Raw genomic sequence first — 14,235 nt, 5'->3', positions numbered from 1 at the left:
TGCTGCATGGTCCTCCATTTTAGTACCTAGTGTGTCCCAAGCCTGAGAAATGAAGATATTGGAGGCAGCTATGCCTTTCTTTTAGTGGCACATTTGAATAAAGGAGTTTGATTCCAATCCCATCTACACTGGTGTAAATCAGGCATAGTTCCAATGCTGCTGTAATGTTTATTCTACCAAAATTTATGCATCTCTGTTCTTAGGAGCATGTGCCTGGTCAGTTTTATAGCCAAAATGACTAGTGTGAGTGCAGATATGGCTAACAGATTTTCTGTTCTGTGAAATGAGAGCAGTCATCCTAAGAGGTGTCACTCTCAGCGGTAGAATGTCTTAAACAAGGCTGGGTTCAGTTTCACTGTGACCAGACTTTGCCCTTTCACTGTTCAGGCACAATCATTCATACTCCATCTCATATAACCATTTAAAAACAAAACTTTAAAAACAGTTTGGAGGCAGCAGGTCTTATATGTTCTGTGGTGGAAATATTTTATTGTCTTTCTTATTTTCTTTTTTTTTAGCCCCAGCTGAAGTCTTAGATTTGATGGTGACTAATGATGACAGCTTAGATGCTTTAAAAGTTAAGTGGAGAAGACCTTCAGGAAACCTCAATTTCTATAATATCACTCTATCTCATCTCGGATCAGTTAAAGAAGTCAAAACTCTACAGCCACCAGTCACGGAGACTCACTTTGACAAGCTAACTCCAGGACGTCTTTATCAGGTTACTGCCCGCACAATCAGTGGTGAACTGTTTACTGATCGGATGGTAACTGGCAGGACATGTAAGTCTTCTGCTTCAGTAAGAACATTGTAACCAATGCTATTTTTGCCTACACTGGCCTCGTAGAAAATCATTGTAGGAGACAAAATGATTTGGATTCCAGGCAAAATAAGATAAAGAGCACAATATTGTTCTGGGAGTACCCTTTCCTGACTCTCTGGCAGCAGTTAATCTGGGAGCCAAAAGCAGCTACAGCATAGCTTGGGAGCAGGAAACAATAATGCATTTTGGACCTTGTAGTTGGGTGAGTCTGTTACAAAACTGTTCCCCACTACTCCACTTGTGACCAACTTTGTTATCTTGAATTCAACTCAGCATAGTATATAAAATGAGTTACATTATGGGGAAGTTTGCATGTAATCGAATTGCTAACGGAATTTTAAGTAATTTTGCAAGGTCTAATATTATCCCTTGCTCCAGACACAAATCTACAAATAGGAAAAGATTAGGTCTTGGCTTTCTTTACTACTGACAGCATGGATTAAGGAAGGCATGTAGCAGTCTGGGTAGAGTTGGGTTGTTTTGTTTGTCTTCTTTCAGAAGTATAATTTTCTTTCAGGTATCTCTTGTATGAGTTCTGAACCTGAAAAATCCTTGCATAATTGTCCCACAGCATTACTGGCCACAAAAGTGTGTCATCTTCTCCACACCAAGCTGGCCCAGGCAGAATTTAGATGGGAAAAAAAATATATAAGTGGGTGAAGAATACACACATAAATTGTTAGTAGACTCGGGGCCAAAAAATATAAAATGTGTGTGTGTGTGAGAGAGCAGAGTATTTATTTTAAAGAATATTTATCATCAACAACTAAGCATCTCATGTGAAAGGTACATCCTTGACATATTTAGCTGCTACCCCATTCTCAGTGCAGGATGGAAGAGACCTGACAAGCCTTTCATGTCCAGTAAGTACAAAACTGGACTGATTTCATACATGTCTCTTTTGTTTGTCTAGCCTACCATTAAAGAAGACCTTTAAGATTACCATTTCCGTCTGAAGGGATAGGTTCAGGCCCTCACTGAAACCACTGATCCCCAAATTTGTGAACTAGACACAGAACTTTCAAAGTTGGGAATCTAGAAGTCCCATTTCCAAGGGTGCTGATCATGTGCAATTCCTTCCCTTGACTTTTCCAACAGCTTTGAAAACAGTCACTTCAGCAGAAGCTTTGTGGCCTAAAGATAAGTTTGTAAATCCAGGCTGACAGATCTACAGATACAGAAAGGGTTTAACTCCTAGGACCCCTCTATAACTCACAGAGAGAACCGGGTGCCCAAGAACGTAGTCTACATAGCTGTGTATTAAGAGGGTGCCTACGGCCACAGAACCTGCTGAGGAATGTTGTGGCAAGGAATATGGACATCTCAGGGACTGAAACTTGGTACCGTAAGGGTGTAATGATGTCCAGCCAGTCTGACAAGACTGAACTTTATCTGTTATGATGCAAGTACTTCTGTGCGTCCTAACAAAGCACTCTGTGCTTTTATCCACTCACTCAGCAATTGAAACACATCTCCTATATTCACTGTCATGTGGGAGATCTAGGTTTGATACCCAGGTATGCCTGTGGGAACTGAAACTGGTAAGTATTTTGTGGTGCTGGTAGAAATCGCTCAATCCTTTGCTAGGTACTGAGCAATTAAATATTAACTAAGCCAGAGAAAATGTGTGAGCATCATTCTAGCCTTGTGGTTTACAGTTAAAGTTTGCTGATGGTCTCAGGGCTCCAGTGCTGATCTCTGGGTATCTTAACACTAAGCTATAGGTATCCTAACCTAAGGGTCTGCATCTGCCTTCCAGTCTCTGCTTGGTGTGATTAATATCTAATTATTCTATGAAAATCAGAAAAGCTTCAGTGGTCCAGTGTGACCTGCAGCAGTAGGGCAGGAAGGTTGAACAGGTAAATTCAGAACCCTTGAAGTGGAGGACAGGACGGAGTGGATGTTTAATGAACCTCATTTTGAACCTCGGTGCCTTACGGCTGGGAGGGCCTAGGACATACCAGGCCTTTGTGGAAGAAGCCATCAGATTTTACATTTCTGCTGCTAAGACCAGAATTTGGCCCATAGTGGTTGAAGTTTTGGCCTTAGCTTTAAAAAATTGGTTGACAGTTTCTAAGTGAACTTAAGTCCAGGAAAAAGCTGGGAAGCTAACTGAAAACTGCGGGATGCATCTGAGAAGTGAACGGGGGAGATGTTGCCTGCCCTAAAAAGCGTTCCCCATTTCTAATGTCAGAAAACAACAGTGAAAAAGTGAGTGGTTTGTGTGGGGAAGAGTAAAAATTATCTTTAAGTGAATGCCAGCCTTTGTAACAAGACACGTCACGTTGCACTAACTGATCCAAGTACTTCTACAATAGCTATGCTGCCAGCGTGCAGTTATGTCTTACCAGTAGTACCCCACTTCAGAATTACTCTCTCAATTTCTGTATTACAGTTCCCCAGAAAGTTTCTGAGCTGAAAGCCGGTGGTGGTGGCTGGCTGAGGTCTCTGCGAGTGAACTGGCTGCCCCCTGCGGGAGACTGGGAGAGGTACCGCCTGCTCCTGTGGAACCACTCCGCCCTGGTGCTCAACACCACCCTCGAGAAGGACACCACGGAGTACCTCATCCACGACGTGGGCCTCATCCCAGGGAGGCAGTACAGTGTGGACATCATTGTGGAGAGTGGCGATTTGCACAGCAAGACTAGCTGCACAGGAAGAACAGGTCAGCATGCTCGTCCGGGAAGTGTGAAGGTGCAAAATGTTCAGCTGGGCTCCGTGGACAATGAAAAAGAAAGAGTACTTGGCAATCCACAGATTAATTTTGCTATTAATACAGTAAAAGGGAGCTCCCTTGCAAGCAACAGGAATAATTATTTTTAGCATTTCTGTGAAAAATTTCATAGAATCATAGAATCATAGAATCATAGAATGGTTTGGGTTGGAAGGGATCTTAAAGATCACCTAGTTCCAACCTCCCTGCCATGGGCAGGGACACCCTCCACTAGACCATGTTGCCCAAAGCCTCATCCAACCTGGTCTTAAACACTTCCAGGGATGGGGCATCCACAGCTTCTCTGGGCAACCTGTTCCAGTGTCTCACCATCCTCACAGTAAAGAATTTCTTCCTAATACCTAATCTAAATCTACCCTCTTTTAGTTTAAAACCATTACGACTTGTCTTGTCACTTAAAGGCCCTGGTAAAAAGCCTTTCTCTTTCTTACAAGCCCCCTTTATATATCTAAAGGCTGCTCTAAGGTCTCCCTGGAGCCTTCTCTTCTCCAGGCTGAACAGCCCCAACTCTCTCAGCCTGTCCTCACAGGAGAGGTGCTCCAGCCCTCTGATCAGCTTTGTGGCCTCCTCTGGACTCGCTCCAACAGCTCCATGTCTCTCTCCTGTGCTGGGGCCCCCAGAGCTGGACGCAGTACTCCAGGTGGGGTCTCACAAGAGCAGAGTAGAGGGGCAGGATCACCTCCCTCGACCTGCTGGTCACGCCTCTTTTGATGCAGCCCAGGACACGGTTGGCTTTCTGGGCTGCAAGCGCACACTGCCAGCTCATGTTGAGCTTCTCATCAATCAATACCCCCAAGTCCTTCTCCTGAGGGCTGCTTTCAATCCATTCCTCGCCCAGCCAATAGTCGTGGTTGGGATTGTCCTGACCCACGTGCAGGACCTTGCACTTGGCCTTGTTGAACTTCATGCGGTTTGCACGGGCCCACCTCTTCAGCCTGTCAAGGTCCCTCTGGATGGCATCCCTTCCCTCCAGCATGTCGACCACACCACACAGCTTGGTGTCATCAGCAAACTTGCTGAGGGTGTACTCGATCCCACTGCCCATGTCGCCGACAAAGATGTTGAACAGTGCCGGTCCCAGTACCAGCCCCTGAGGAACACCACTCATCACTGTTCTCCACTTGGACATTGAGCCATTGACCACAACTCCTTGAGCACGACTATCCAGCCAATTCCTTATCCACCGCGTGGTCCACCCATCGAATCCATGTCTCTCCAATTTAGACACAAGGATGTCATGCGGGACAGTGTCAAATGCCTTGCACAAGTCCAGGTAGATGACATCAGTTGCCCTTCCCTTACGCACCAACGCTGTAACTCCATCATAGAAGGCCACCAAATTTGTCAGGCACGATTTGCCCTTAGTGAAGCCGTGTTGGCTGTCACCAATCACCTCCTTGTTTTCCATGTGCCTGAGCATAGTCTCCAGGAGGGTCTGCTCCATAATCTTGCCAGGCACGGAGGTGAGACTGACCGGCCTGTAGGTCCCTGGGTCTTCCTTTTTACTCTTCTTAAAAATGGGGGTTATGTTTCCCCTTTTCCAGTCAGTGGGAACTTTGCCAGACTGCCAGGACTTCTCAAATATGATGGAGAGTGGCCTGGCCACTTCATCCGCCAGTTCCCTCAAGACCCGCGGATGCAACTCATCAGGTCCCATGGACTTGTGCACCTTCAGGTTCCTTAGATATTCTCGAACCTGATCTTCTTCTACAGTGAGCGGTTCTGCATTCTCCCAGTCCCTGCCTTCTGCGACCTGGGCAGTGTGGCTCAAGCATTTGCCAGTGAAGACTGAGGCAAAGAAGTCATTGAGTACCTCAGCCTTCTCCATATCCTGGGTAACCAGGCCACCCATTTCATTTCGGAGGGGACCCACATTATCCCTCGTCCTCCTTTTCTCACTAACATACCTATAGAAGCTTTGTCGTCCTTGACGTCCCTGGCCAGACTAATTTCTATCAGGGCTTTGGCTTTCCTAACCTGATCCCTGGCTGCTCGGACAATTTCTCTGTATTCTTCCCAGGCTGCCTGCCCTTGCTTCCACCCTCTGTAGGCTTCCTTTTTGTGTTTGACTTTGCCCAGGAGCTCCTTGTTCATCCACGGGGGCCTCTTGGTGTTTTTGCTTGACTTCCTCTTTGTTGGGATGCATTGCTCCTGAGCTTGGAAGAGGTGACCCTTGAATATTAGCCAGCTGTCTTGGGCCCCTCTTCCTTCCAGGGCTTTGTCCCATGGTATTCTACCAAGCAGATCCCTGAAGAGGCCAAAGTCTGCTCTCCTGAAGTCCAGGGTTATTTTTGTGGTAAATGTTTTGTTAGTGAAAGTTTTGGGAATTATATCACCATTCTGACATGACTGAGGCATTACACTACATGTACAACATTTCACTGTTACATTTTGTAACTGATTGTAGGCACCCTGTATAGTTCTTAAGAGAGCAATATAGATCTTCCTGTATTGTTAGTATTTTCAGTGGCAAGCTGGTTTCCTTGCCAGCCTGTATAAAGAATATCAACGGTGTTAACCAAAGCTGGCTGAGCTGTATGTTAGTGTGGCTGTTCCATGACAACCTAGTTCTTGTTCCTGTGCTCCAGAAGGAAAATGGGACTAGCCTGTTCAAGTCAGCCTTTCCAATGGAAATCTATATACACTGCAGGGACATGAGTGGAATTCTTTTGCAGCATGTTAGTCAAAGCCACATCCGATTGCTTCAAACTTAAAAAACTAATTGCAATATAATCATTAATGGTTCTGCTCTATGAATGCAAAATGAGTGCAATTCAGAGAAAAAGAAGACTTGGAGGAGGAGTTTCAGGTAAGGCTCAAGCCTGAGCCTTATCTCACTGGAAAATGTGAGATAAGATAGGGCCACCTATCGTCTCCTTTCCTTGTGCCTGCCTTTTCTGTTATACTCTTACCTGTCATTCCCTGAGGGCTACATTTTATTAATTTTGTACGATGGCAAGACCAGTAGAAGCTACAGACCTGAAGCTTTCTCTAACTTTTAGACAGCTTGATCAGAGCAAGGCGCATTCTCACCTTGCTTACTTTGATATACATTACAAATGACTTACGTTTATGGTGTTACTTTTAATTGATGCAGCTAAGCAATTAGAATGTGGTCCAATAAATAATATCCAGCAGTGAGTGTATCACAGCTGTGTTTGACCCACAGTCAGGTACCTAATGTACCCGTTATGAAGGCCCTGTTCTGACTTAATTTTCTCTTACCCATAGTCTTGGAAAGTGAGTTGTATTTCACTGTAACAGGGACAAAATCACATCAGGGGACTACGTTAGGTAACAGGTGCCCTCTGTGCCTTCATGCACACACACACACATGAATGCACACAGAGATTCACTGATCAAATTCTTTCTTTTATACCACTAAGTTTGGAGTGTCTCCCAACTTGACTGAGATATGAACCAGTGTAAAATCAATGTCATTCTGACCCTATAATTTGCATCCTTGTTTAATACAGCTAAATTGGTGTAGATCTGGTTTATGGTACAAATGTTTTATATCCCTGTCTAGCACCTATAGTTCAAGTGGAAGCTCACTGACTTCACTGCATTTCCATTCATACTAAAATACATATCCTGACATAAGGTTAAACCTAAGCATTACAGCCATAATGCATTGCTGAAGTCTGCTGTTAGAGCCCTTTACTGGAAGAGTCGCACAAATACTAGATTTGTAAGACTGGCTTCCTAGAGAAAGGTAAAGAATCTTTTCTTGATTACAAATACTCTGTTGCTGTCACAATTCTGTCTTACAGAACAGATCCCTTACAGCAGCTCGAGATATGGCATGTGTGTTCACTACAAAGTCCTGTTCTCCTTGTGATTTTGGTGTACTTTTACAGCTCCAGAGCCTGTTCTCCAGCTGCGTGTGAAGCATGCTAATGAATCTTCACTTAGTGTCATGTGGATGACCCCTGTTGCAGAATGGGACAGCTATGTGGTTTCACTGGGAGACAGGGATCTTACTGTCATAAAAAAAGGGCTTGCAAAAGAAGCTAAGGAATTCACTTTCACTGACCTGGTACCTGGAAGAAAATATACAGCTACCATCACTACCATTAGTGGGATTTTAAGCAACTGGACTTCAGTGGTAGGAAGAACAGGTATCATCCTGTCAAACTATTTTATTCTTTACTTCTGTTAACCATTAACAACTTTCTTTGCTTTGTAGTGAACAGAATGAACTCATGTCTAGGTCTCAAAAATCTTGAATTTACATTTATTTCCTTAATAGAAAAGTTATGTTTCTGAGTCTCTCATTTCTGACTGTCAGTTATCTTGCAGTATTAGGGAAATGGATATGTAATTCCTGGCAAAACAGTTTTCTGAAATATTATGTCACATCTGATCAATCTACATTAGCACAAGATTCCATATAAGAACAATTTTCACTGGGTATCTTCAGGAAGGTCACTTCCTTGATTCAAAGCATTCATCATCTGGGAAAAAAAAAAACAAAACAAAAAACACCACCACACAGGAAAATGTTGCTTTAGGGGGAACATTCCAAGGTTGACAGACACAAAACATATGTGACCTTGAAAATGTATTTTGAATCTTTCTGCTCTTCTGATTCCTGAATCTGTATCTGTTACTTAGGATGATGACTGTGACACAAGGAAGGTCCCATTCCCACCCCCTGCAGGGTGCTAATTTTGTGCACGTGTGCAAGTTTTAAACCACATGTGTGCTTTACTCTCCTTGACTTAAGCATTCCTCAGTGCAAGCAAAGTCTTAAAATGTAGCTCTGGTCTGGCACAGCACAGGGAAAAACAAGCTGCTAGTGTATGAGTCTAATCATGCCTATGGCTTGACAGTGGTCCTTACTAAAGTTTCGTAATTCCTTCCAAGGCCTGAAAAGTTTGACTTACACTTCAATTTCTCTGCTCTGTGATTAGATAGCTAGGATTTCACTTCCTCCTGCCTTACACTCCTTTAGGAGGCTTATTCAGGCATAAAGGTTACAGTGTCCCACTTCACTAGTATGAATCAATGCTTGAAAACACATCAGGCAGGGATACTGTGTCAGCATTATATTCAAAGTGATAAAGACTGAACATCAGTGAATTTGAACATAGGTCTTAATAAGCATTTTAAACCCCTGAGTCTTCTTTTCAGTAGGACAGCTTACTAGGCTTGCAAAATATTGCTGTTAATATGACAGAAATAAGTCTTACATGCATCCCAGATTGGTCAGCTTCTAGTGAAGCCTGAGGTATCACTAAAAGTGCCTTTAGCACAGAAATGTGGCACTTCCGTGTCTTGTTGGAGCTTACTATGTGGTGACAGCATTATTAAAACAGGTGGGATTTTTGATTCATTTTTTATCAACATTCCATTTTTTTAAGCTATGCACCTAATTTTCTAGCTTTTGTTAATGATTGCTAATCCAGTGCTATGAGTGCAAAAAGGCTGATATAAAATAAGAGATGAAGCTTGCAATCACATTTTGTAAAGTTGGAGTGTTCTTTTCTTCAGTCATGCTTGATCATGCCAGCAGAAGTACTTAGAAAGAAGCAACTGTATTTCCTTGCTTTGACCAAATACTGTCAAATTAAAAAAAAAAAAAAAAAAAGATTTTGGGTAAAATTTGTGCTACATATTCCATTCCTTTCTGTTCTTTATTCTTCCTTTTTGGTCTGGCTAAGTTCACCAGCTTATACTTAGATACATGTCATGTTATTTTAACAATTAATTAATCTGTTGATGCTAGAAAAGTTAATATCCTGCAGATCTTCTGACATAAAAAGTAAAACCAAACCTATACATCTTGATTACCCTCAAAATTAAAGGGTTTGACACTTCTCTGAGGTATAGATGACTGTGCCTGAAGTATTCATCAAACTAGTTTGCCATTTAATAGGAATGAGAGACGGGAAATAGGAGAGGAAAGGGAGGAAAGGGAGAATGAAAGACACAGATTGTATTTGAAATAGTCATCACAAAAACCCAAGTGATTTCCTAAATTGATGGCTTTTGTTTAATGGTATTTATAAAATGCTATTTCTTCCCATTCCCTGATCTTGAATCATTTGGGTCTGAGTGAGAAAAGCTGTGCTAAAGCCTGCAAGACCTTTCTGTGCCTTAGATAGTTTCCCATAGACCACATCCCATCAGACAGGAAGCAGTCCACAGTTAGATTATTTTTAGTCCTGTTGAGTCTGGCTGCAAACTGGAATGTTCTTTTGATGCACTTCCTCAGTGTGACTAAACTTGGGTTATTTGGGGGATTTTGTTTTGTTTCAGTTTGTTTCTCCTCAGTAACATCATGACAATTTTCTTTGCAGTGCCAGCCCAAGTGACCGGTCTGACCGTGGCAAGTCAGGGATCAACCAACAGCTTGTTCACCAACTGGACAAGAGCACTGGGAGATGTAGACTCCTACCAAGTGCTATTGATTCACGAGAATGTTGTCATTAAAAATGAAACAGTGCCCAGTGAAACCAACAGATACCACTTCTATCCCCTGAAACCTGGAGGACTCTATTCAGTTGTTGTCACCACTGTCAGCGGTGGGATATCTTCAAGGCAAACGATCTCAGAGGGGAGGACAGGTAAAAAGGAAATACTCCAGTATGTCTTTTGTCGGTTCCTAAAAGCTGAATTTATTAAAGAGAATGGTCTTGTGATTAAGCCCCTGCACTGAAACTTCAGAAATAACAGGAGTTTCGGCCATGTAATTCCTGTGTGTGACCTCAGGCACACCCCACACACTGTGGGTCCAGATTCATGTTAACAGAGCGTTAGGGAGCTAATTACTCTGCCTACAACAGGAACTCTGTACAGCAGGATCACTCTGTACTGAAGACAAAAACATGCCCTGAGAGTGATGTACAGCTGTGGCGGGTGAATCGCTACTTGGAAGGGACTTTCTTGTTCCATTGACTAGATGGCAGCATAGGGTGGTTGCTCCTTACTTAGGTGTGCTGATTAGTTGCCTAAAGGTGGTGGGATGAATTCGTGTCTCAGTCTCTCATGGCACATTCTTTTTCTCCAATCCAAAATTAAAGAATATCCACCAGGGTTAATTACTCGTTATGAGACCCTTCTATACTGCATAGGACAGGATTTACTATTGCATCAAATTCTCTAAGTTTAATGACTCATGAACTGTAATATCAGTCCTTTGGATATTTAGATAGAGGGGAAAATTGACAGCACAGTGCAATTCTACCCTTTATGTGAATTTGGAAAAGGCCAGGTATTCTGCAGTTTGCTCCAATGTTGTCCTTGAAAACAACAATTTTCAGGGTTTAAAAAAAAAATTGGAGAAGAATAACACTAAAAAGTACATAAATATATTTTATAAAATATTCTAATCTTTTTAACTCTGACAGCTGATGGCCAGCCCCTTTCCTGAGGTAAGTCAGTTTAGTGCATCAGAGTCCAGTGAAAATGTGGCAGCTCATTATGATTAAGGTCTGCCCCTGTAATTACTCTGTAAGTTTTGTATCTGAGTGATGGTAGCTCTGGCAATGTGGAGCCTTAGAGCTTACCTTGCTGGCTTGAAAAACAAATTGCAGTCATGTTTTGGCCACTAGGCGTCAGAGAACGCATTGTAAATGAAACACATTCTGCTCCGGGCCTCAACTTCATACAAGCCTCAGCAGTTATTGCTGTCACTGATGAATGGCAATTTGAGAGGATAACTCATCTTTGGGGATTTTAGAAGTGCTGGGATTGTGCCACCAAAGGCAATTTCCTTCACTGTATTCAAAAAAGTGGATGAGTGCTGCTGAGTGGGAGTCAGGGCAGAACTTCTGAGGAGTGCCAGACTGCTTATTTTGCAGGGTGGCATTCCAGGCATTCTCACAACAACAGGAATTGGCTAGTTAAAGCTCTTCTGGTTTTTCCTCTTTGTTGCACAGTTCCTTCCAGCGTGACTGGAGTAACATTAAATAACTCAGGTCGCAGTGACTACCTCAGTGTTTCTTGGCTGCCAGCTTCTGGAGATGTAGACAGTTATTTGGTAACACTCTCTCACGATGACCAGATTGTTCAGACTCTCACCATTTCCAAATCCTTCAGTGAATGCTCCTTCAGCAGCCTTACTCCTGGGACGCTTTACAATGTGATGATAACCACGAAGAGTGGGAAGTATGAAAATTATTCCTTCAGCCAGGAACGAACAGGTAAAGAGAGCCTCTGAGCAAATCCAGTCGCAATAACCATTTTGTATAGCCATTATCAATGATCTATCAATATCTGACCAAACTGGGATGTGTGAGTAGGGGTTGGAGGATCAAACCATAAAATTACAGCTTTACAGACTTAGTCTTATTCATATGCCCCTACTGCTGCTTTATGTCATACAAAATTACTTTAGCATGAATAAAAGCCATGTGTCAGTCCTTGTGAGTGAGCAGAAATCATGTATTAGTTCTGGCTCAAATGCATTTTCCTGCCCTTAACCCCTCTAGTTGGCTCTTCAAGTATATCCTGGAGAGCATCCCCCAAAAAAGTTACTCAAACACTGCAAGAATGGGTTAGGAGCTAACTACTAAAATATTAGTAAGGTGTCACATAAATGAGTAAACCCCATGCCTATTGGTTTTGGTCATGTAACACCCACGTCTGTGGTTTTTGTCATGCAGTGTTCAAGGAGATTATAACAGGAACAGAGAAATTTCAGAAAAGGGTGGCAATAATGATGGAAAACTTTTTAAAACTTTGTGAAAGATTGAAAAGACTGAGACTTTACACTTGGTAAACCAGTAGAATAAAAGAAAGATGGTAAGGGGTGTTAAACTGACAAAGAGTATCAAGTTAGTGCAATTTTAGTCTTCTCATGATGTAAGTGAAAATCCAAGGGATAGCCATGTAAATGAGCAGAAGCAAATTCAGGATTAGTGTGAACCTGTGGAACTCACTGCTATAAGCAAACTGACCAAATTCCAAAAGACTGAAAATTGGAAAGGCAAACTATTGTCATATGACATAAAGCAGCCTGGAAACTGCAGAGTTCCTCTTTTAGAGGGCAGGGTATTGCTTAAATCCATGTTGTGGTCTTTTTGTAACTTCCTCAGAAAAGTCTGGTAATTACCACAAATATAGTTCACTACAGCAACTCCTGTTAGTTCAGGAAGTTATTGCTTTCTGAATCTTTGTGTTTTTTCTTTTAGTCCCTTCAAGTGTTCAGGGACTTACTGTCAGCAATTCAGCCAGAAGCGACTACTTGAAGGTATCCTGGTTACATGCCTCTGGATATTTTGATAATTATGAAGTGATCATCAAGAACAACAATGATTTCATCCAAACAAAAAGTGTCCCAAAGGATGAAAATGAATGTGTGTTCACTAATCTGGTCCCAGGGAGGCAGTACAGCATCACCGTCAGCACAAGGAGTGGGAAATATGAAACTAGTGAAAGAGTCTATGGCAGAACAAGTAAGTAAAACCCCAGAGACATCCTGAGACACTGCAGGATTTTTTTCTATTTACCATCACTGGGCTCAAAAATCTCATGTAATTTTAACATAGGATGTTGAGTGTGACTCTTTGAATGGATGTCATTCCAAATATAGAAAGCAGTATTTAGTTTATGCCCAATGTTTAAGTTACAGACGTACAGAAAGTGAAAGAAGAGACCTGTGCTGTGAACTTGGGAAGCAAATCTTGTAACATGGAAAACTGAAACACAGTTGTACAGATTTCCACATAAGCTTATTATTTATGCTTAAACTATGCCCGAATGTACAAAACATTTTTTTCTGGTCATGAAAATGTATAAGGAAGAAGACAGACTAGACCTCACTCTATTCGATTTACCCCAAGAACTGGAGTTGGAGAGCATGGGGCAAGAGTGGTAAGGTGGCTAGTTGAGAGCCAGCAGGGATCTGCATGCAATCTGCCTGTCTTCACCTAGCACTACATGTAAGCTAATGAGCCATGCTAAGAAACCAAGTCTGTTAACACAGGTGTAGCACTGGGCAAAAATAGCTGACCTGCATCTGGCAGGAGTTGGGAACTGGGCAGTGTGGTGCTGTATCACATAGACAGCTTGTCTCAGGTCTCCACTAGCTCAGACCTCTTTGCACCACATTTGTTGTACATGCAGATCCTAATCAATTTTTGTTGGCTATGCAAACTCCCTGCAGGCTTCCTTACTATTTGTTTATTGTTTTTATGCTGTTAGGTTGTGAACTCCCTGTTTTGAAATGGGACCTTCCAGTGTTAGATATGGTGCAAACCATAAACAGCAACCCTTGTGAATAAGTGCGATGTACTGTTTTTCCTAGGGAACTGAATGAAAAGTTTTAGTTCAGGAGCATCACTTCAGAGCTGTTATCTTTTTGCTGTGATCTGGTAATAAGTACTGAGAAGTTTCCTATCTTTCTTCTCACTTCTTCAGTGCCAGAGTCAGTGAAGGAACTGACTCTTAGTAACAGGAGCACAGAAGATCTGCAGGTAACTTGGTCAAAGGCTGAGGGGGATGTTGATAAATATGAGATTCAGCTCCTCTTCAATGATATGAAGATCTTCCCGCCCATTTTCCTTGGGAACACCATTGAGGAGTATTGGTTCACAGCTCTGACTCCAGGACGTCTGTACAAAATTCTTGTCTTGACAATCAGTGGAGATGCACAACGTGCTACTTTCATAGAAGGCCTGACAAGTAAGAAGTAATGTGTTTAAAATGTGTTGAGCCATCTCTAGAGCAA

The 14,235-nt window shown here is 42.4% G+C and overlaps 1 protein-coding gene across 4 annotated transcripts in view; it reads left to right on the top strand.

Annotated features, from left to right (window-relative positions):
* Positions 1 to 14,235, top strand: part of PTPRB (protein tyrosine phosphatase receptor type B) — a 69,705-nt gene that overhangs the window by 26,878 nt on the left and 28,592 nt on the right. For 3 of the 4 annotated variants that reach the window (XM_054832717.1, XM_054832736.1, XM_054832707.1), the window contains 7 exons: positions 519 to 782; positions 3,219 to 3,488; positions 7,418 to 7,678; positions 9,863 to 10,129; positions 11,444 to 11,707; positions 12,698 to 12,961; positions 13,926 to 14,189. In XM_054832717.1, coding sequence (XP_054688692.1) covers positions 519 to 782; positions 3,219 to 3,488; positions 7,418 to 7,678; positions 9,863 to 10,129; positions 11,444 to 11,707; positions 12,698 to 12,961; positions 13,926 to 14,189 — 1,854 coding nt within the window. The remainder of the gene's footprint in view (positions 1 to 518; positions 783 to 3,218; positions 3,489 to 7,417; positions 7,679 to 9,862; positions 10,130 to 11,443; positions 11,708 to 12,697; positions 12,962 to 13,925; positions 14,190 to 14,235) is intronic. The other variant, XM_054832727.1, reaches the window with a different exon arrangement.

The sequence above is a fragment of the Grus americana genome, chromosome 1 (assembly GCF_028858705.1).
Source record: "Grus americana isolate bGruAme1 chromosome 1, bGruAme1.mat, whole genome shotgun sequence".
In the NCBI taxonomy this organism is placed as follows: Eukaryota; Metazoa; Chordata; class Aves; order Gruiformes; family Gruidae; genus Grus; species Grus americana.
This window is presented reverse-complemented; position numbering and strand designations above follow the sequence as displayed.